This window comes from Uloborus diversus, chromosome 5 (assembly GCF_026930045.1).
Source record: "Uloborus diversus isolate 005 chromosome 5, Udiv.v.3.1, whole genome shotgun sequence".
Taxonomy (NCBI): Eukaryota; Metazoa; Arthropoda; class Arachnida; order Araneae; family Uloboridae; genus Uloborus; species Uloborus diversus.
This window is the reverse complement of record NC_072735.1, coordinates 45630245-45653662: the sequence shown is the minus strand read 5'-3', so window position 1 is coordinate 45653662 and position 23418 is coordinate 45630245. Positions and strand designations below refer to the sequence as shown.

The window sequence follows — 23418 nt, the reverse complement described above, 5'->3', positions numbered from 1 at the left end:
GAGTGGCGCGAGTCCAACGATCAGGCTTGAACAAAAAAAAAATCTGAAAATTTTCCTGACTGATCGCGAAAAAATAACCTATCAGGAAAATTTTGAAATCTTTCGATTACAGGAAAAACCTCAAAACAAAAGCAAGATTTTTTTTTTTTTTTTTTTTTGTAGTCGAGGAAAAAACAACAACAGATCTTTCTTCTCAATGATTTATTCATGCTAATTAAAACTGAGCTCGAGGCAGACGATAAATTTCCGATTTAGTATTGATGTTCCTTGACTTAAAAATGCTTGTAACTTTTCTCCTGGTGATTTTACAGCCTTGATTGTTTTTTAATTCGAAGGAAGAAAATCTACTTCAGAGGTATGTTTTGCTGACTTTCGAATCAGATTGAAAGAAAAAAAATAGAAATTTCGGGCAGGAAGAGCCATTTAGTGCCATTTTCAGGTCCTAAAATTAAAATTCGAACAGTTCGATTCTTTTTTGGCGTTTGAACCCCCCCCCCCCCCCACCCCACATTCTTTCACGGGTTCCTTGCCAAATTTGGCCAAGATTCGACATAAACCTTGGATTTATATAGGAAACATATAAACACTATATAAATAAGTATATGTAGTGCATACATACTACATACTTACATATACAGTCGAACCTCTATAGCTCGAATATTCCTTTAACTCAAAATTTTCATCGGGTCTCCAACACTTGAGACTGTTGTGGAAGCTTCCCTTTGCTCGAACTACGAATACATCGAACTCTTTAGCCAGTCCCTTGGGACTTCGAGTTATCGGGAGTTGACTATATATTCTTTGTTTTATTTATAAAGATACTCAGTCATGCTTTTTTGAGAGAAAAAAGTGAATAATCTAGCCGCAATAGGAGCGCTAGTATCTATATACTATATAAAGTGTGTGTGTGTGTGTGTGCAAAATATACGTATAAGGTTATTATTGTTAGGAACTCTAGTTGTGTTACCTGTTCACCTGAGTTCAATAGTCGAAATCTAGAGTCGTGCCTAAATCCAGTGTTTTAGATTCAGCGATGGAAGTGTATAGCGATATATAAACATAGGATAATGGTGTAAAGGGGGTGCTAAACGCTGCACTTCTCATATTGTAACACAGAAAAGCACGTCCTGCCATGCATTTGATGTTTGCCGCCAGCGCATCCAACTTGTTGGCTCAAAAGAATCAAGGCTTATGTACACGAATTAATGGGAAAAATCCATTAGTTAAGATCAGAGTATTTTTCTCGGAATAAAATTCACAATTGCTAACAAATGAACTGCGTCATGTACATATACAATTTTCACTTTCAGGATTTACAATCTAATCCAGTCAACTAAATTAGAATTTTATATATTTCTGATACTACGCCATTCCACGGAATATCGGAGATTTTTCCCCGCTCGTGACAGTTCATATATTTCTTTAAAATAATAATTTTAAAGGATATTGTAGAAAGTTTTGTCACAAACGTGATGTCTAAAGCAAAACTGTATGTTTATAACTTTTTAAAATTATTTCTCTCTCTCTCTCTCTCTCTCTCTCTATATATATATATATATATATATATATATATATATATATATATATATATATATATATATATATATATATATATATATATATATATATATATATATATAAGCTTTGATGTGACAAAATGGCAGCTTTTCCGTGGAATGACCCTACTCAAGGAAGAAGGAAAAGTAACGAAATGATTCTGATCGTGCTATGTTATTCTTTTAAATTTCGATGAACGCTAAACATGTAGTATTCAAATGCTTTTACTTTCATCTATACAATGTTTGATTGATTAGTTTCTGAGAAAAAATGTAAAATGCGACGTTGTATCAGTTTTTCATGCACTCTCTATTTTTCTTTCACTTGCAGAAGCCCCAGACCATCCGAATCAAGTTGAAGTGGTTCATGCTGCAAGCAGAATTGTGCACATCAGATGGGCGGTGCCTTTCAATGGAAATAGTCCCGTTATTAGATATTTAATTGTAACAGAAAATACAAAAGGTAATTTTAATTATTTTGATTTTTAAATTTTCTTTCCACGTTGGTTTTGGTTGCAATAAGCATTTTAAGAAAATTTTCAAATTTTATTTTAGGTTGATTAAGCGTTAAATATGTCTTTTCTGAATGTGTTTACTGACAAAGATTTTTTTTCTTGTTATAGAAGTGTAATTACTTCAATTTATAATTTGATTGCCGTTCGTTAGCAAGATCAAGAATCTAATATTTTTATTTCATTCACAATTTATGTCCATCCGAAGTTTTTTGGACTACGTCCATCCGAAGCGTTTTTTACCTACAATGTTACAACATAAAACAAAGAAGACAATTTAAATTTTCAATGTATAAATACAATAACATTAGTTTTTCTTAATTTTCGTAGCTAATATTTATATTATATTATTTTCGTAGCTAATAAAGCTAGAAAAAAATTTGAGAATTCATAGTTGAAACAATTCAACAAAACAAAAATAGTTCGCCTAAGAGTAAGAAACCTACATTTCCGTATGTCAACAGTTCTTTAACATTCGTTAATAAAAATTCTTCGTTTCTATGATTTTCCGTGAATTTCTTTTCTTGTGAGTTAAAACAGTTATTTCAATGAAAAAGAGTTTCAGAATCATAAAATATTTGGAATTTAAAAATATATGATTCATTTTTTCACTTTGTCAGTCATCATGTTTCCAAGTCCAATTTTTTTTTTTTTAAATGATTAGCTATTTGGGTTCGAAGTCACTGTTTTAATATTTATACTGACAAATGTAGAGAAAAGAAAATGTAAAACGGAGTCGTAGCCAAAATGTCCTTAATACACTATAGTAAAATTTAATAATTAGAAAGAAAAGGAAATCAAATGTTATTAACACGAAAAAAATGTATCGGCACTTAAATACAGCAATTAATACTATTTAAAACAGTAAGTAACGGAAGAGAAATTGTGAATTTTCATTTCAGAGAGATATATTACTTTTAAACTGTATTTCACTTTTTTTTTTTAACGGTATCTTTTCTTGTATAATAGAGTCTTGACTTATGCAAGGGTTGCGTTCACGACCCCTCGTGTGAATCAAAAGTTTGACCAGAAAAAAGGTAGGGGAAGTGTGGGTATAGTGAGACATGAAAATTCGATTACATTTTTATCATTAAAAACACAGAAATCAATTTCTTTCAAATGTATAATTTTTTTTCACTGTAATAGGTATAAGAAATGTGAATCTATAAAAGCCTACAAATTCACACAAGCAAAAAAAAATATTCGATTTTGTCTCGCTGTTCACGCAGAAAGTAGGACTTGTTTTTTGAATGAGTTAACTTTAAAATAAACTAAATTTGCCTGAAAAAATATGAATAATTGTTGCTATTTGATTTTGGATGAACTATTGCCTTTGAAAAGGTAAATCTCATGTCGTCATCATGACATACAGTAGCGATGTCTGCCGCGTATTTTTTTGGGACTTAGATGGAATTATTTAGATGATTCAGGATTAGTAAATTCACTTTAAGTGTCATCTTGTGATGTAGAATTGGATTAGGATGGAATGCTTTCACTGTAGTTTTTGTCAATTATTAGTACAACAGTTTTTTTTTTTTTTTCTGTTTCACAAAATGTTCCAAAATAGCTTATCATACCTCGTTTTTTCTAGGCATGTTGAAATTTTGAAATGTGGAAAAACATCATTACATTTGTCATATTGCAATGAAACAATAAAAAAAATAATTTAAGTAGAATAAGTACAGCTGGAAATATTTATGTGATGATATATAGCTTTAAAAGTCATAATTTCATTCAAGTATCCTTATTTTGGTGGTGCAGAGCATTCAAGCATGTTTTACTATTATTTCCATCAAGAGGCTAGTTGTAGCTAAATTCTATTCAGTGTATATTTTTGACTTTTGATATAAAAGTTCCATGGGAGGTGCGTTCAACGAATTTATGGTGTATTCAGTAAATTACAGCCCAATAGCCAGGGCTTAAGCAGAAATACATGAAGTACACCGCCAGCTCAGTCATTTCCAGCCGAGGACTGCAGTTTCGTGCTTATTAGCACTCATTAGCCCGGCATACGAAAGTGACTGAGCTGGGGATGGAAAACCTTTTAAGGAAGCCAAGAGTGCCAACAAACTGGTAGCTAAAATAGAATTATAGTCACTCGTGTTGTCTGTGTTAATTCTATTTTAGCTACCAGTTTGTTTGGCACTCTTGGCATCCTTAAGAGATTTTCCATCTCCAGCTCAGTTACTTTCCTAAGTCGGGCTGACGAGTGCTAATAAGCACGAAACTGCAGTCCTCGGCTGGAAATGATTGAGCTGGCGGTGTACTTCGTGAATTTATGGTGTGTCAATGTTCCTGTCTCACTGTTCCCTCATTGCAAAATATAAGCAGTCAATAGCTGTCATTCTCAGACAAAGAAAATTAACATTATCATTCTACTTCTAAAATGAGTCTTAATTAATAGTAGGTATAATGAAAGTTTAATAACGCAAGTCTGTAAAAATTATCTAACATCTTAGAAACTGTGAAACAATCAATAGAGTTATTTTAGCTCGATGGGTTAAAACTATGATGGCATAGTTATTTTTCTGACATGATACTTGAGAGCGACTTTTTTTCTATGATATTAATCACAGTATGTCGACCTGACTTTTCAAAAGTTTTACCAGGCTGGAAATATCCAAAAAATATAAAAGATATTGCTATTGTCTCAGTGTTCTCTGTGTCTCAGTGCATCCGCTCCTCCCCTATACAAACAACAACTTTTTTAAAACGCAAACAAAGTTATTTTAGACACCTATAAACTCTGTTAAACCATTCTCCAACTAAAAGGAAATCAACGATGTTTTATCGCACAAATTAGCAGATTACTGCTGTCTGGAGTCTAAAACTGTTAGGTTGATTTTTTGTTGAACTCATCAATATCTGATACACATGTGATCATTTTCCCATGAATTGATACATCAGATATGGCAGGAAGCAATTAAATATCTTTGTACAAAAAAGCAATAGAAAACGAACAACGTTTTATCGCATTAAATTAACAGGCTATTGCACAACGTATTTCGGAGTTTTAGGGATCCTTTTTTCAATGCAAAATTTTGAGTTTTTGGATGTAAAGACAACCATATCAAAAAGATCAGCTTTGTTGATTTCCTTTTACTTCTCTGCATGAAGATATTTATTTACAAGAAAATCGCCTGTCAAGGTATGACGGGTGAAAATCTTTTCTACATTTGAACGAAGAAATTGCCTGTTTAGTGATATTTTGATAGTTGAAATTGTAACCGTATCTCCAGTGGATTAACCCTAAGCTCTAGTAGGTAGCGCTTATTGTTAACCACTTTTTCGTTTCTTCATTCCTCCGAAATGACACAGTCTTACCAGTTAAACAGCTTAAGTTGCCAGATCCCGTCCATCGATGTCAAAATAAAGCAGCTCCCTGCATGTCAAACATTACCAAATGATATTATCAAATTATCATGCTATGGCTCGAGTTTCATTGTTGGTGACGTCAGAAGCGTTACTCGATCAGTGAATTGACTATTATATATACAAGAATTTCTCATTCTCCATCTGTTTATTATCATTTTCTGCATATAGTAATTAATAAATAGAGTATTATCCAAAATCAATGTTGTTTTTCTTAATACTATTATAGAGTATTGTTAATTCAATGTTCTCTTAGGTCTTAAAATAAAAAATTCTTTAAGCCCTAGAGCCAACTTTTTTTTTTTTTAATGTACTCGTATTGTTGACGCATTAAATGAGTAAAACTCTTGACGTATAGGTTAAATTGATTTATTTATTACTCCATAATTTTTATTGCTTAGAAAGACTTGCGTGCCCCCTACCAAGTTATAAGGTATCCGATATGCTATGGTTCCTGCCACATAATGTTTTCCTCTATTTGAAAATCGTACAGTAATGTATTACCTAACATGCCATAAAAATGTCTAACTAGGAAATGATAGCTAACAATTTTAATTTCGACACAGGTAAATCAGACTCGAAAATAGTCACTATGGATGTTTCCGGAAGTCAAACTGACGCTACAGTAAGAGGTCTGAAACCGAGAACGATTTATAACATTCATGTAGTGGCAGAGAATGCTATAGGAAGAAGTTCACCAAGCAAAACACTAACCGTAACTACAGATGACGAAGGTAATGGTTTTATTATTTTAATATACATATTTCTGTTTGAATTACTAAGTTAGCACTTAATTTTTATCAGTGCAAATATGTAAGCTTCTAAAAATTATGGATGAACTCTTTTGAATTTGGAAATGGCACCGACTGCCATCTCACTCAGTATATCAGTTTTCATTTCCACAATACTGAGGATGGATACTATTAAACTTGAAAATTGCATCAACTGTTACATGTTATGTCTGTTGTCAACAAGCACAACTGTATGGATACAGTTGTCTGTTATCCTCAATATGTCAGCTAACAGTATTTTTTCCGCTGCAGCGCTTTTCCAGTTCATCTAATACTTTCCTTGATGACCACTGTCGTAATGGCTCAAACATTGCCTTTTGCACAGCTTACGACCTTTGATAAATCCGTCCCTTGAGTTTTCTTTTACAGGTGCTGTAACAACCCTTATCTTTTTTTAACTAAGCCAGGGGCGATGCTGCAGGCTCTCTCTAAACAAGCGATTAGCACATTTTACTCCAAGGACAACTGCTGATGCACTGACTTATTTCCTTTATAACTACTATAGTTAGGGCAAACCTAAGCTGGTAGTATTGTAAAAGGCTACGTAGATCCTAGTTATAGCATTACGACGCTGCTAGGTTAGGTTTGCCCCAATTATAGGTTGTAGGGTTCCGGGTTACAGTGTGCTTCTGTTCTGCAGGTGTGAAATTCTTCCAACATTTTCACAGATTTACGCATTGTTTTATTACCCATGTGTTGAACTCTCAGATGAAAAACCTACGTCGTACAGATTGCATGACTGTTTTTCTTAGCTTTATATAGAATATAATTCAAAAAAAGAAAAGAAAGTTCGGTACGAAATAAAGCATTTTATACTGATATGTAGCTTTTGTAAGACTAGTGAATGTCATAAAACTTTTTCGTGTTTCATGCTTTTGTGTTTCATGTGAGTGCATGTTTTGGTTTGCTATTAGTAAATATTTCTTATTTTACATTTTAGTTCCACGTACACCACCATTACAAGTACGAGTGGTCCCAATTAGCTCGAATTCTCTAAAAGTATACTGGCTGGTAAGTACATTATTTTATGAATATAATTACCATTAATAATGCTTCATAATGATATATTTGATACTATGTAATTTTAACATCAAAAAAGTTCTTTTAATGTTCAGAAAGGCAATGGAGAACAAAAATTTTCAACGACAATTCCCTTTTCTCACATTTTAATCTAGTTTTATTCAAGTACAGATAACACGTTACTTTTGCATATACACTGTTAAAACCGGAGGAGCCAGGTAGGTGCGATTTTCCACCTTAGGGTGCAAAGACGGAGCCATAGAGAGTCACAGAGGCTAGGAAATATTGTTCCGATATCTTTTAGCACCTCAGTAGATGAAAGAAGGTAATGAAGAGCCATCAGCTCACGCAGTAGCCAATAGCGACTCTTTTCCTCCGCAAAGGTGCCTCGCTGGCACATGCGCTGTGCGGTCCGGCACAAGTTCAATTCAGCCACTTTAATGGCGGATGACGATGCAGCAACGTAGTTGTTGTACATTAAATTTTCACATTGAATTGACAACTAAACTGGATTAAAATTCAACATTTCTGGGACAAATCTTCAAAACCTTGCGTAAGTACAGTCATTTAATCATGGTATAACATTTAAGGCTTTCCAACAGGCTTTTACTGTTTTCAGAGTCGAGTTTCAACAAAGTAAACTGAGTACTACTTCTTGTTTATAGTTAACCGTTTTAACATAGTGATGTATGGCTTTTTCTATCATGTGTACTAATATATGCTGTTACTTCCTTGTCGCGTCAGCGGTCTCGTGGATTTTCCCCAAAATGTTTATTGTTAGCAATACGAAATAATTAATAAGTAACCGTTATGAAAATTTAGCGATGTAATTTAACTGCTACAGCAGATACACTAAATGTCTTTATCTTCTCAATAAAACAGCTGCGTAGACGTAGCAAAGGAAAAAAAAAAAGACGCTTGGAAAAGAAATATCTCTGTGTGTTGCATGCCATGACTCATTACGTAAAAATATTTCGTTTGTATTATTTCAAAAAAAAAACGAATGCATTGTCTAGACGCGTTTATTTTTTTTTTCTAATTTCTGTTTCCAATGCTTTTTTATTATGTGGGATGCCAAAAATTTTTTTGATTTTAATATCAAAAAAGTTCCTATTTAAAAAAGAAAAAAAAGTGCTTTTTTAGATTACTTATGTTCAAATTGGACATTCAAATGTCGAACCATATATGTATTCGTATCAATATGTTACTCTTGATTAAAATATTTTGAACGTTTATGAAACGCCTGCAATTTATGAAACGATTTGATTTTTCCGTGATTGTAATATAACTGAAAAATTTGAATGTGTCCGTAAATTATCCATAGATGCCTACATTCTTAATTTTTGGTATTATGCTGTAGTAAATGTCAATATCCAGTTAAAACTACAGAGCAATTCAAGGGTTTTTATGAGAGTGAGAACTCGGATAGAGGAATTGAAGTCATGAACGCTTCTAAATTATGTTGGAAAGTCTGAAATGTGTGAAATGTGATCAAATGCCTTAAATGACAAATTTTAACCCAAAATCAATTCAATGTGAAAAACGTACCAAGACTTTGTCTATCATAAACACAAACAATAAACACAATAATATTCAAAAATGCACACAATACGGGGGAGGGAGGGAAGACGATCTACTGTAGAAATCAGTAACGGTGCCATTTATCTCTCTAAAGGTTCCATCTTTTCACCGCCGCTGTCTGTCTTTTAAAAGGTGCCCGTTTTTCACCCTAATAAGAGGTGCGATTTCGGCTCCGTATTGGGTGCCGCTGGTGAACAAGCGTTTCACCCCTGAAAGGTGCCGAACGCAACCTGTAGTTTTAACAGAGTAGAATGAACCGAAACAAAGAAAGAAAACCTTTTACAGGATTAAAAGTTGCTGCACAGGCTATAAGTTGCTTGTTTAGAGTAGATAGCTGTTAGTGGTGATTTACTCAAGTGATAGATGCAAGTCAGTGTCATGCTGGTCCAAAAAAAAAAAATGAATTCAGAAGACCTGCACTTTTCCTTCAAATGTAAAATTTACTCTAAGTTGAATTACTTACAGGATTGAAAACCCTTTATATCAAAACATGATGGAAGACGAATTTTTGATTCTTTGGAGGTGGCAAGAATATCCGTGCTATAAAATAAGGTTTGATCTAAAGAACCAATTAGATCAAACCTTATCAAACCTGAAGCAGCGGAAATGCAATGAAAATAACCAATAGGGTTACAGGAAATCGTCAATGTGGGTCAAAATCCGCTTTGTATAAATTTTTTAAGAAGAAAAAACGTTAGCACAATGACTCCAATTTGAAACTTTAAAATTTGGTTCCAATTTCAACTTCAGTATTTAATATAATGAATTATTTGCCTTCTCAATATTTTCATACAGTATTTCACTCATTTATACCTACATCAGGTTAAGATATGAAATTTTCTTCGTAAACACACGTCGGATTTTTAATTTTTTGGTCAAAAACCAATGCACGCATAGCGGGTTTTCGGAACAAACCTGCAATGTAAAACTGCACCTGTAAACATACTAAACATTACATAATTACAACTATATGCCAGAATGAAAAAAAAAAAACAACAAGGGAATTTGCTGCTCATAGAGGGTTTTAGGGGGACCAAGAGCGCGATTATACTCACAATGAAATTATTGTTCGCATTTCAGAGCTTTTAAAAGCCAAAGAAAGAAAAAAGGTGAACTAGAGAGAGAGGTAAAGGTAGAAATATTCCTTTAAAATTAAGAAAGGGAATTATAAGTAACTTAAGCCCTATAACATGAAAAAAGCCAAAAAGCAAAACGATTTACTTTTTGCTCAATAAACTTTCAGCACGCTCAGCCCCTCTATATTAAGCTTTCAATTAACTTTTTTAGGACATAAAAATTCCTTTCAATGAAGCTGAAATTTGTGTGGCAGGTAGAATCTAATTCTTAACGGTACAAAGAATTTTCTTTGCAACTTTGCAACCTTCACTACGTACTTCTACCCTCCAAATGGAACGAGTAGCGATGCCTCCCCTTTTTTTTATTTGTTCCTATTTGAATAATAAAAGACAAAACTATGCAGCTCAAATTTATTGTTTGTTAAACTATTGTGTGAAATTTGGCAGTCTTCATTCCATACGCTTTATCTTTCAGTGGCGTATATATGTTTTTATTTTGGAGGGGGCCTAAAAAACCAAGATTAGCTCCCCTCTCCCACTTTTTTTTGTTGTTGTAGTTTCAATCTTTTGGGCGGGGGGGGGGGGAACTATGACCTGATCTTCTTATTTTTTTCGAGGTGGGGCAAAGACTTTATTCCGTCCCCCAAGGGCATTGCCAAAAACTGGGTTTAAGAGGACGTTCGTAAAAAATTCTCACTTCTGATAGTGGAGGGGGTTCTGGGGGTTTCTCTCTTGAAATTTTTTTTTAAATTGTAGGCCTAAGAACGCAGTTTTAGGCGTTCAATGCTGATGGTTATGGGAAGACGGGGAGAAAAAATTCTAAGGTTTTTCTGCGGAAATTTTTAGAAATCAAAACCTTGAAAATGCCATTTTGGGCTATATTTGTTGCAGTCAGGGAAATGAAAGGTATGGGACTTTTTGAAATTGCCCCTAATTGATTTTTTTTTAAAGAAAGAGCTAAATCGATAACCCCTTGTCCGATTTTTCGAAATAGCAGTTCTAAAAACGCGGGCTTACTTCGATGATTTCAGACTAACTTCGCTCTTAACTTCATTAAGGGCAGGGCGGTTCGGGGGCTCTCCCACAAAACTATTTCGAAATTGAAGTCCTAACAAGCGAAGTTTTAAAGAGATATTCAGTGATACTAAGTGGAGGCATTTAAACGCTCTCCACCTTAAGTTTTTAAAAATTGTAGTTTTTTTTTATGTTCCGATTTCATACGGGAGCAATCGGGCCTTCGTCCAAAAATTTTTTTGTAATTGAAATCTTTAGAACGCGACCGTGGACCATATTTGCTAATGTTAAGGGTTCGACCATTTTGCAAAGTTGAAGCTCCAGAAAAACAATCTTGAACGATTTTCGATGCTATTAGAAGGCAATACGTTTAGTAATTGTCCCCTGGACATTTTTTGACACTGAAATCCTGAAAACGAGATTTGAGACGCTCTTTTAAGGTTTTCTTTGGGAAGGGAGGGCTTGCGAAGTGTAGCATTTTAAAGATTTTTTTAGTTTTATAACGACTAGGAGAAAGGAAAAAAAGCGCGGCTGGGGGATCAAAGAAATAGGAGGTGTTGGACGTAATTACCTAATTAATAGTCAGCAACTTTTGAATTTGTTTATTTTAAGGCTCCCAACATTACGCAATCTTCGGAAAGAAAGAGTTCGAGAATTCTTCCGTGAAAGGTAAAACGCATTTTCAGGTTATCTTTGGAGAATGAGACGTTTAGAGGTAAGGAGAGGTTAAGGATCTCCTTTCGAAAATTTTCAAAATTGAAGTCTTAAAAGAACAATTTCAGACTATTTTTAGTACTAACCTTAGTGAAAAGTTTATATTTCGACAACTCTCCACCAGAAATGTTTTAAAATTGATGTCCGGAAAACTAATAAATAAATGCGTTTTTAGACCATCAATTTTGAAATATTACTTCCACCGAACAACTAAAACGTACATTTTCTGCCTTAGCCCTGGCTTTGAGCGGTAATGTACTAGAAGAAACTAAAACGTATATTAAATTTCTTGCAGGGGACGAGAGTTAAAAGGAGAAATATCTTGAAGACTCTTCTTTTCAGATTGACTAGATACAAAAAAAAAAAAAAAGGTTGGGAGTTGGGGATAGGAAAGAAAAAAAGACGAACTTAATTTGCTAAGCAAGTATCAGCATCTGTTAAAAAATTTTAATTTAAAGTTTTCTTTTTGAAGAAAATGAGATTCTTTCCATTATTTTTAAGCAACATTAAAAGCAACATTATTTGCTTTTCGTTTTTAAAAAATAATTTCGCTTTCCCAAGACACGTGCTTTTCTTGGGTAAGTGTGACGGATCCTCTGATCCCTTCTGAGCACCATTGCTTGGTACCCCTTAACGCAGGGTTCCTAAACTTTAACGATTCGCCGCACAATTTGAAGAATTAGAATTTTCTCATGGCATCCTAGTGTACTTTTAGACAAATATTTTTGTTATCATGGACACTTCGCGGCACCCCTCACCTCTTCTTGCGGCACCCAGTTTGGATATCCCTGATATGACGTATTGTATAATTATTATTATTCCTATCATTATTTATTTATTTATTTATTTGTAGCTAAAAGTTCGGATATTAGATCAAACTAAAACTAAATAATAACTACCTTTATTTAATTTCCAGATTTATTTATTCTTTTATTTCCTGATTTTGGAGGGGGCCCTGGTCCCCTCAGCCCCTTCCTTATATACGACTTTGTTATCTTTAAAAGGTAACAAACCAGTAGGGGTGTCTACTCGAACTCGACATCTAGAATTTGCTTCCCAAGTCTTATGCACACGTAAAAGGTTTTTGGGGACGAATGCATTAAAAGTTTCCGAAATTCAGGAAAACAATTAATTTTAAATCAGAATATTTGCTTCAAATACAATCCACAACAATTGTATACCTAAAAGAAGGGTTATTTCAGACCTGTTGATTTAAATTTGCTTAATTTGTCGTTCCATAGATGGCAGCACTACACTAAAATTCTCTTGACTGGAATTTTAATTTTCATTTCGTAAAGGTGCAACAAATTTCAAAAACTCAACATAAAAAAGAAATATGTATAAATTACTGCCATAAAAATTTACAATATGGAACAGCTGAACAATTGAACTGCGCTTGGAACAACGGAAAAAAAGTTCACTCCCGTTTTCGCTCTCATGTTTTATTTTTGGAATGCTTCTGTTTGCTGGGGGAAGAAGAAGAATCATTACAAAAAGGTGGGTCATAAGTATAATTCAGGCACAGTAAGGAACATAAGACGACCCAATGACCCCTCTCCTTTCTCCTTTATCCACACACGCAAGCAGGTCTAAATGTTAAGATTCAATTTTTTATGTACCATTTGAAGTAATGAAAAGACAGATTTACTTATATATTCTTTAACATATAAATTACCGCTCCAAGCCGGGGCTAAGGGAGTGCTACAAACATACACGGAGAGCCTGATTATGACACCCAGATGCAGCAGTTTCACCCTTATTAGGTGTTATCAGTCTGTAATATCCCCCATAGCCGTGTAGGAAGAAGATGTCCTCTCATTGAAGTTGAGATTGCCCTCACACTGGTATATTGGCAGCTAAAATTAAGTTAGCACACTAGCAACAATCATCGAGCAAAGTTTGTTGCTTATAAGCTTTCACCCCCACTTTACGAGATGAACGGCACAATGCTTGTGGACTCTTACTATTCTGCAATATTGGTTTTAGCTAAAAGTGTGAAGATAACCTTCGTAATCGGGATGTTGGTGTATGTTTGTACTACCAAACGTTTTCATGGGTGAAATTAAGATTCTAAGAGGGAGGCTCTTTAGATGTCGAAATCGGGATGTTGGTGTATGTTTTTACTACCAAACATTTTCATGGGTGAAATAAGAGGGAGGCTCAGCGACGGTTGCCGCAACACATTTTGGTATCTGAAATGTTTTGCTTTAATATATATATCATGATTTTTCCATTCCCGTCATCGTAATATTTCTGTTTTACAGCCTCCTGATCGCTCCGATGATGAAGGAGGATCCATCACTGGATATTATGTTGGATACAAAATAACGAAATCGGGAAATCAGTACTTGTTCAAAACTCTGAAAGTGGGTGAAGATTTTGAAAACGAATGCGTCCTCACCAGTTTACAAAGTTCTACGGAGTACAGCATTGTGGTTCAAGCTTTCAACGAAAAAGGACCTGGTCCTCAGTCTGATGACGTTACTGCTCAAACTCTCAAATTTGGTACATACATTACAGACGTATTCTGAACTTATTATTTATTGAACACACTCTGAAAGCATTGCAATAAGTATATTCAGTTATTTCAAGAAATTTAATTTGCAGTATACCTGATGTGTTAAGTATTTTCACTAAACTAATCACGAACGATATTTTTTGGATACACAGAGTTAGGGGATGTTCATAAATGATGTCACACGTTTCTCAACACATTTGACTCCTCCCCCCTTGTGACAAAGTGCCACAGTTCACTTTTCCCTATCTCTACCCCTCATTACATTTCACACAATATTTCGTAAATATATTGTCATAAAAATGTTTAAATTCCAGCAACAATGTATGATGCCAAATATTTTGTACCCACTGTATGCTCTTGCCACAAACTGTCACAACTACCTGAACTCCCCCCCCCCCCTACAAGAGTAACATCAATTGCGAATGATAACTTAAATCATAACCTCGCTTTGTAAGTTTTCAAAAATATCCAAATTTGTTTCGGATGATTAGCAAAAGCTTGCTCTTTATAGCGTCTAAAAATTTGAGTTTCATTTATTTATTTATGGTATTTTATTTATTTATTTATTTTAATATTTTCTTCACTGAGTCATTTCGTGACTTACATAATTTAAAGTTCTTTGAAAATTTTGGTGAATAAGTTAAAATCCTTACTAAGATGAAGCACTAATCCTTTGACAAATGATTTCAGAACTTTCCTTTTCCTTTTGCAGATCCTCCGAAAAGCCCGAATGTAGAAGCATCAAAAACAACGACGAATTCAATACAAATTAAATGGGAAAACAGTGACGAAGTAGAAGGTACAGTAAAATACTTATACTATACAAGTTCTGATGTTTTAATGGCTTAATTCAATGATACCATGAACTAGGGAGAGATTTTCTGTGAATGTATTATGCTTGGAACACTTTTAAAAAAACATACATCAGTCGGAAGTCAAGTTGAAAGTACAGAAACAAAAACACTTACGGGAATTGTTAAGCATTGAGTATTTAATCTATTGAACGTCCTTCTATCAATTTTGAAGTTGATACAAATGTGCTATTTATTATTGTGTGTGTGTTCTATGATTTTTTTTCTTTTTTGCTGAAACCTAATTTTTATTTAGATACTAGCTGCACCTAAGTTTTACTATTCAATTTCCACAAGTATTTACGGGCTATGATTTCAAGTTAACTTCGTAGAGTCGTACATTGCGCGCGCAAATTACGTGCCACGTTGGAATTGACACTCTTATTCAGAGGCAAAGTTCAACCATAATATTTTATGTGAAAAGTATAATTTCTAATGAACCTACGTGAGTTTTTTAACAGTGACTAAATAGCTTTTTCCATTTACATCACATGGTATCCGACTAATTCACAAGTTACGAATATCAGTGACACAGAACCTTGTTTGACTTCAGAACAAGCTTTGGAAGCAATGCTGAAGTTAAACAAGTTGTTAAACGCTTCTTCCATATACAAAACCCTCAGTTTTTCGTGCGGGGCTAATTGAAGTTCAGCAAGTGGTCTCAATGTCCGTGGTACTTATGTGGAAAAATAAAGTTATGTCTTATCTTATTTTTTTTTTTTTATTTTATTTTATTTATTTATTTTTTTTCATACACAATTCTGACCACAGTCAGCAGGGGAAACTTTTTTCCCTATTTTTTCTCCTATTTATTTCTAATAATAGAATTAAACATATTTTTCAAGTTTTACGCTTGAAGAAAAATTGAAATCAAAACGATGATCTCGATTGATCATGTAAAAAGATCGGTGTTGCTGAATACTGAGTACGTTTAGTTTTGATTATTAAAAACTGCTTTTCAACTTATTTACTTCATTAATCGGTGCTGAAATTCCCAAAATAAAAACCTTTTTTCTTCATTTTGCAGGTTATTTAGCCTACATTCGAGAAGAAAATGGCGAATGGAAGGAAGCCACTTTACCTCGCGATGTCTTCGCTTATAATTTCGAAAATTTGAAATGTGGGACAGTCTTTCAAATATACCTCGTGCCATACACTTCTGGTGGGAAAGGCGAAAGAAGTCAGGTCTTGACTGTAAGAACAGACGGAATAGGTAAGAGAACAAAGTCTAAAATTTACTTGTAACCACCTTAGAAAATATTGTCTGCTAAAATATCGAAACTATTTAGGAAACTGTATTTGCGCCAAACTAACCTAAAATTTAAGTAACATTTTTACATTCAACGTGTTTTTGCATGCATGAATAAATAAGATTATCATTTAGCGTAAATTTTTGACTTGAATATCTTCTCTAGTCTGACACTGCATGTAAGAGACTTATTTTCATTTGTACACTTTCTACAAGAAAAGACAGCCTTTCAGTTTCAAAGTGAAACACTACGCGCATCGCAAATAACTAAACTTAATTTTAGTTATATTTAATGGTTACGCAAGTTTTTCTACAAAATTAGGCAATTATTTACCATTTTCACTCACGATTCACTAGAAAAATCAAATTTTCTCGAAACATTTGGTTGTAAAGTAAGAGTTTTCAAAATATTAGCTAACCTGTTTTTAGTCAAACGAAGGAAATTATGCAGCGTAATACACTAAAAAATTCCAAAATGCTACTAAATATTTCCGTGTAACGTTTCGGGATTTCAATCCTTTTTATCCACTTCCTGGGAAAATCAAGTATTATTGTCGAAAAGTTTCCTGGCGTTACATGTTGCACGAATGCAGACTTCTCACTGTTGTGAAAATTATTTTTAGCATCCAGTTTAAAGATTAACTGAGCGTATTTATAAAGTGTATCGGCTTCTGTTCGATTACGGCCCGTCCATGCTGATTAAGCTCCCAAAGGGAACGAATAAGTATGAACTACGTTGCTTTGCAAGAAGTGCAAAGCGAGTAATATTCTGGATACTTGCTTGCAATTCAGGCTTAGCTTTGGCTGTGTTTGCATTACTGTTTAGGGAACTTCCTTAATAAATCAGGAAGGTGCCAAGCTATTATATTATATCTACTTAAGTTTACTCAAAAGTTCCAGAAACACGACTGGCTTCGAACGGGAATATTTCTGAATTTTTCAGGAAGTTTCCGGTATATTTTCAGGAAATGTACTCAATTTTAGCGGAAAACGTTCCTGGTTTTGGTAAGATATCTTACTGGCAGGAATTAGGCTCATAAGCTGCCTATTATTTTCCAGGAACGTTTCTGAATCGTTTTCATAGTGTAGTAACACATGACACAACCATATTCAATAAGCAAGAATATGGGAAATATTTTTTTTGTGAAGCAAACTACTTCTTTCGATTCGTACGAGCCGCTAATCCAGGGGTTCCCAAACTTTTTCGATTCACGGCACCTAGCCCATCTTTGTTATATTGAATATATTAATACCGTGGACATATTGCGGCACCCCTCGCATCTCCCTGCGCCAATCCAGGGTATCGTGGCACCCACTTTGGAAACACCTGCGCTATTGGTTTAAGCAGCTTTTCCAATAGCAAGTTAAAAAATATTTTTATAACTACAAAAAATCGACCATTGCGAGGAGAAAATACTTTCTTTATAAACGAATAAAACTTGACGCTTTCTCCATTCATTAATTTATTTAAATCCCACCAATCACCACCGTACCAACTCTGGTGAGTGTTTAACCGGATGTGGTGATTGGAGGGGGGAGGGGGCAGAACAGTTTACGAGCAATTTTGATATATACAGAAACACATACAAAAGCATGAAACATTAAAATAAACAAAGTATTCAACTGAAAAAGAAGTTAAATGAGACTGGGATGACTGTCAAAAACAGTATAAACGGCAATCAAGTTCTTTGAAAGTTTTTAGGCTGGTTATTTAGTCTTTTGCTAGTGATATGAGTGTAGGGACATTATTTTATGCGGATATTCTTGCTTGAAACTGGATAAGATGGAATAAGTGTAATATTTTTGAAAAAACTAAGGTTGAAATTGTAAGTGCGGTGGAAAGAGCTGGTTAGAGGACAGTAGAATATAATGTTCAGGAGTTCCAGGTTGACTGCATACACATAATGGTGACCTAATTATCTTGAATCGGTGTAGATATGAAAGAAATGGTCTATATGCACTGAAAAATTTTACACTTTCTCTCTAAGAAACAAATAGTATTCTAGCAAAAATGTCATATTTTATTTCAAATGAAAGATTTATAGCTTTCAAAGAAACTGTAATCTCTCAAACTTTCTATATTTGTCTTACACCCCTCGTTATGCAGCCCAAATTCAAAAAAATAGAATATCATAGTTGTTTAAGCAAAACGTGTCACTGAGTCGGACAAAATGAATGCAGGCTAGTTAAACAAAGTAAAACATGTTATTAATGAATAGATGAAACAATTTCAGCATCCTTAAAGGTATTATTTCAACAATATAAGGGTCGTTAACAAATTTGAAAATTATATTGATTTTTTGTATGTGAGTCAAAAAATTAGAATAATCATTTCATTTACTGTGAATTTGAAAAGTAGCGAAAATATTTGCCTGCGTGTTAACTGTGTAGGTTGCAACAGTTATAAATCTTGGAGTCCAGAAAATTTTTCGTTATTCTTTTGGTGAAAATGAGTCGTCGACGTGATAAAATCGGAAACGAGGAAATTGCTTGCTGTGTCATTGTTTAAAGTCAGAAAAAAGCAGTTAATCTCGGATTAAAAGAAGGAATTACTGTCTACGTTCTTGAAGATTTTAAAGAAATAAAGAAGGATCAACTAATGAAAAAAGTAACCGAAGTAAATGAGGTAGAAAGCTTGCAACAGCTGGTAGAGATGAACGAAGATTGCAGTGAATTGTCCAAAAAAAAAAAAAAAAAGTTTTAAAAATGCCTCTTACATCCATAAGTGTTGGAAAGAATCTGTAGTTATCGTGTCCACGTCAACTACACTTGAAGATTGCATAAACTGCAGTTGCAATTGCGTGTCCTCGAAGTAAAACCAAAGATGAACATGAAGCGGAGACGTGTCCCACTCTCCTGGAGCAAAGAGAAGCTCATCTAGGGGCAACAAGTCTGAGAAAATTTTTTTATTCTATGATGAATTTTTATTTGAAATATCTGTTGGAGAGAGAGGTGTTTGGGTTTGGTATTTTAGAAAAGCGAAGCGCTTCAGAAAACTTGAGTAAGACAATCTCTCAAACTGAGACATCCTTTATGGTATGGGGAGGCATGAGAGTTGCTGGAACTGGACAATTGTATGTGTCGTAAAACAATGTTTATCCCGTTTTTTTATGAAGATGTTCTGGATTATTGTATGATACTCTCTTCTGAGCAAGGTCACATTCAGTGACACATTTATCTTTCTGCACGTTTCCGCTTCGTATCACATCTCTAAATCGACTCACAGATTTTTAGCAGAAAGAAGGGTTTCGGTATTAAACTGGCCAAGCAACTCTACCGACCTCAATACCATTCAAAATTTGTTCCATCGTCAAATCTTAAGAAAAAGATTCAAGACCTAGAGCCCGTTAACAAACCTGAACTCATTGCTACATTGAAGAGGGTATGGAAACAGTATCAGTAGCCTTGAATGTAAATAGCTGGTGGAATTTAAATCTGAAAGGATAAAAGATGTGATTCTTGCAAAAAAAAAATGAAGCTGCAGACTATTAATATTGTTTCGTTTAAATATGTTTTTCAAATTTTAATTTTAATATTCTATTTTTTAACCCAATGTAAAATATCACCACTATAAATTTTTGGATAGTTCTGTCTAAGATAATTTTTATTTAAGTTTAAAGTGTTATGTACCCTTTAATGTCTAATAAGGGCGGCACGTTCATTTAAATACCTACTTTATTCTTATATTTTGTTAAATTAAGCTTTTTCCTCAAAAAATAAAAGTTATCTCGCTCATTTGGGCATATATTGCGCTTTTTCTGTCTCCTGAACAATTAAAAGATAATACTAAATTTGCCTTAAATTTGAGACTTCTGAAGTGGTAAAACCATCATATTTCTAAGTAGAACATTTTCTTTTTGGCCAAGAAATAAACGAAAGTTGTTTTCAATTAATTTTATTTCACTCCAATTTTAAGTTTAAATTCTCTTATTTCACCAATAGCAATTGAATTGTTTTTAGTTTATTTTTTATACTTCAAAAAATAGGTAAGACTACTAAGGGTAAGACTGAGTTGTTATTTTAATGACCTCAGTTATGTCGCACTTTTTGTATTTTTTGTTGCCACCCGACAAATACAAACGCGATATAGCGAGGGGGCTCCTTACTTTAACTAAATCTACAAATGAAATTTGATGAAAAAGAGCTGTTTTTGTACATCAATCATCATTTTCAAGAATCAAAACCTTTTAATAAGTATAAAACGATGTATTAAGATTCCTTATTCATAGTGTTCGTAAACTGAAAGATTTACGCATCACCGTCTGGTTAGAGTTTTAACTTAAAAGAAATTACATCCTCATATAAAGAAGAGCCGATGATCGAGTAACCCGAGTGTTTCAACAGTAAAACTTGCGCCACGGCATGATAATTTAATAATGTGTTTTGGTAATGTTTAACATGCAGGGAAAAGTTTTACTGTGACAAGACTGAACTCGATTCGGTAACTTAACAGTTTTACTGGTAAGACTGTGTCATTTCAGGGAATGAAGAAACGAAAACAATTAACGCTATCTACTGGAGTTTAGGATTAATCCACTATGTTGGGGTCAAAATTTAAACTCTCAAAATATCACCTAACAGGCAATTGCTTTGTTCAAATGTAGAAGAGTAGAAACAGTTTTCAGCCATCATACCTTGACGGGCGACTTTCTAGTCTGTAACAGAATCACTGAAACTTTTTTATTACAACTCTCAAAAGCTGGAATGTCTTTTCTGAGGATTGATAACAGTACTATATTAAAATTTAGTTTTCTAACTGAAATGCTTCATTTTCATATTTAATTTCTGTAACAATGTAATAGTTACTATCTTTTCTAAGTTGATTTTTTTTCCTTTGCTGGCTTAAAAAAAAAATCAGTTTTATCATTCCAGCAACTAATGTATTAACAAATATTTTTCAGTTCCAAAACCACCTCCGAAAGATCAGTTTCTGCAAGTGAATGCGTCTTCGGCTACGGTATTTCTTTCCAGCTGGGACGATGGTGGATGTCCTATTTCACATTACTCGTTGCGGTACAGAGCTCAAAATGAACAGAAATTTACTGAAATTCCAGTCTTGAGCCACAGACCAAGGGCCTTCATAACGGGACTAAACCCTGGACATTGGTATAAGTTGATTGCTGGAGCACGTAACTCTGCAGGAGAAAAGGAACGGGAATATGACTTTTTGACAAGGAGAGCAGATTTGAGTAAATCACACGGTAAATATAAAGGGTCTGGGTCGAAATCCCGACAGCCCAAACCCCGACAGCCCAGAATCCCGACAGACGATATCCCGACTGCCCGATATCCCGACAGGGCCGAAAGCCCGAATGTCCAGAATTCCGACATGGTCAAAATCCCGACAAGCCAGAATCCCGACATGGTCAAAATCCCGACAAGCCAGAATCCCGACATGGTCAAAATCCCGACAAGCCAGATTCCCGACATGGCCAAAATCCCGACAAGCCAGGATCCCGACATGGTCCAAATCCCGACAATCTAGAATCCCAACAGGGTGAAAATCCCGACAAGCCAGGATCCCGACATGGTCAAAATCCCGACAAGCCAGAATCCCGACATGGTCAAAATCTCGAGAAGCCAGAATCCCGACAGGGCCAATATCCGGAAAAAAATCTAAATACATATCTCAATACAAACATTCAATTTAGCTTAATAAAATACAATTTTTAACTAAATACTAGCCGCCTTCGGCTGACGCCTCGTCCTCGACACAGATAGATACGCTCAGTTTTTAATGTAAGTTTACATATGACTTGAACATGAAATGTAAACTTGTATTATACATATTACATTATATACACATACATATACACATACACTTACACATACGACATATATAATTTACATATTACATATTACTATTTTTTGACCACTCTATTTCAATGTGAGTTCGAATGGAAAATGAAAGTTTTATCTCGCTCCATGTTATTTATTTATTTACGGATGAAACCACATGTGATTTGGTGCTGAATGGTTTTTAGTGCCAATTTCTTCAAGAGGGTAGAGCGCGACGTCTTCTATTTCATGCGGGACTTCTATATCTCAAGAAGTGATTGACGGATTTAGAAAAAGAGAATAGATCTTAGAGGGTACGGATGATAATTCGATTTTGGTGCCAATAGCTTCAGGAGGGTGGAGCAGTCGAACGTTTTTTTCTCTCATTATTTGTGACTATCATGTCTCGAGAAATAATGCAAGGATTCAGACAAAATTTGGTCTGCAGACCTTGTGAAACACAAGGTGCTGATTTTTTTTTTTTTTTTTGTCGTTAATCCTAGCAAAGAGGTGGTGCAAACGAATATTCTTTCTCGTTTACTTGACTGCTATTATCTCAAGAAGTAATGCAAGGATTCAAACAAAATTTAGCGTACAACTGCAAATTTTTGTAATAGGTTTCAGCATATTGTCTCCTCAAGGCAAGGGTTATAAGGATATCTTGCTATTATTCCTGGGTTAAGCTGGGATAGCTCACTGTAGCGACATAAGCAAGGCTTTTAAAGGAATTTTCAGTTGAAGGGAAAAAGCACTGGGTATCTTTTGCCAATGGGGTCGTTTCTGAAATTTTAAAAGTTTTTTTTTCTGAATGAGCAAGCTTAAAAACAAAGGATCTGAATTTTTTTTTAAATAATTCGACTACGTTTAATATTTTAAAAAAATATTTTAATCGGTGCGCTTTTATTGTTTACGCTTCTGCCGATGAAATCACTGATAAAATGCCATTTGCAGAGCGCAATATTTAATTCGCTTCTTGATTATCATAACGTGGAAACGCGGTAGACAGAAGTGCCAAAGTACATCATTTGTGACGTCATAAAGACCACGCCATACTTTCAAAATCGGACACTGAAAAAAAATTAACTAAAAGTTAAGCGTTGGGAAAATGAAAGTTTTTTCTCGCTCCATGTTATTTATTTATTATTATTATTATTATATTATTATTATTATTATTATTGTCAATTTTATCAATTTCAATAACTATTTGAAATGAAAATGTACGAAATAATTTTTATTAAAACAAAGGGGAAAAAACATTTACTCGTTCAATATACATGCAAGGATCTGAACTTACTTAACTTACTGAACATACTTAAAGTGATAAATTGTGAGCGATACTACGAAGATAGTCCATAACAGATCGATTACCACGATCGTCCACAACAG

General features: G+C 34.2%; 1 protein-coding gene across 1 annotated transcript in view; it reads left to right on the top strand.

Annotated features, from left to right (window-relative positions):
• LOC129222898 (cell adhesion molecule DSCAM-like) overlaps window positions 1-23418 on the top strand; it is a 194745-nt gene that overhangs the window by 160784 nt on the left and 10543 nt on the right. Inside the window, exons 13-19 of the mRNA XM_054857461.1 lie at window positions 1888-2019; window positions 6007-6174; window positions 7172-7242; window positions 13901-14141; window positions 14867-14953; window positions 16033-16218; window positions 21156-21455. Coding sequence (XP_054713436.1) covers window positions 1888-2019; window positions 6007-6174; window positions 7172-7242; window positions 13901-14141; window positions 14867-14953; window positions 16033-16218; window positions 21156-21455 — 1185 coding nt within the window. The remainder of the gene's footprint in view (window positions 1-1887; window positions 2020-6006; window positions 6175-7171; window positions 7243-13900; window positions 14142-14866; window positions 14954-16032; window positions 16219-21155; window positions 21456-23418) is intronic.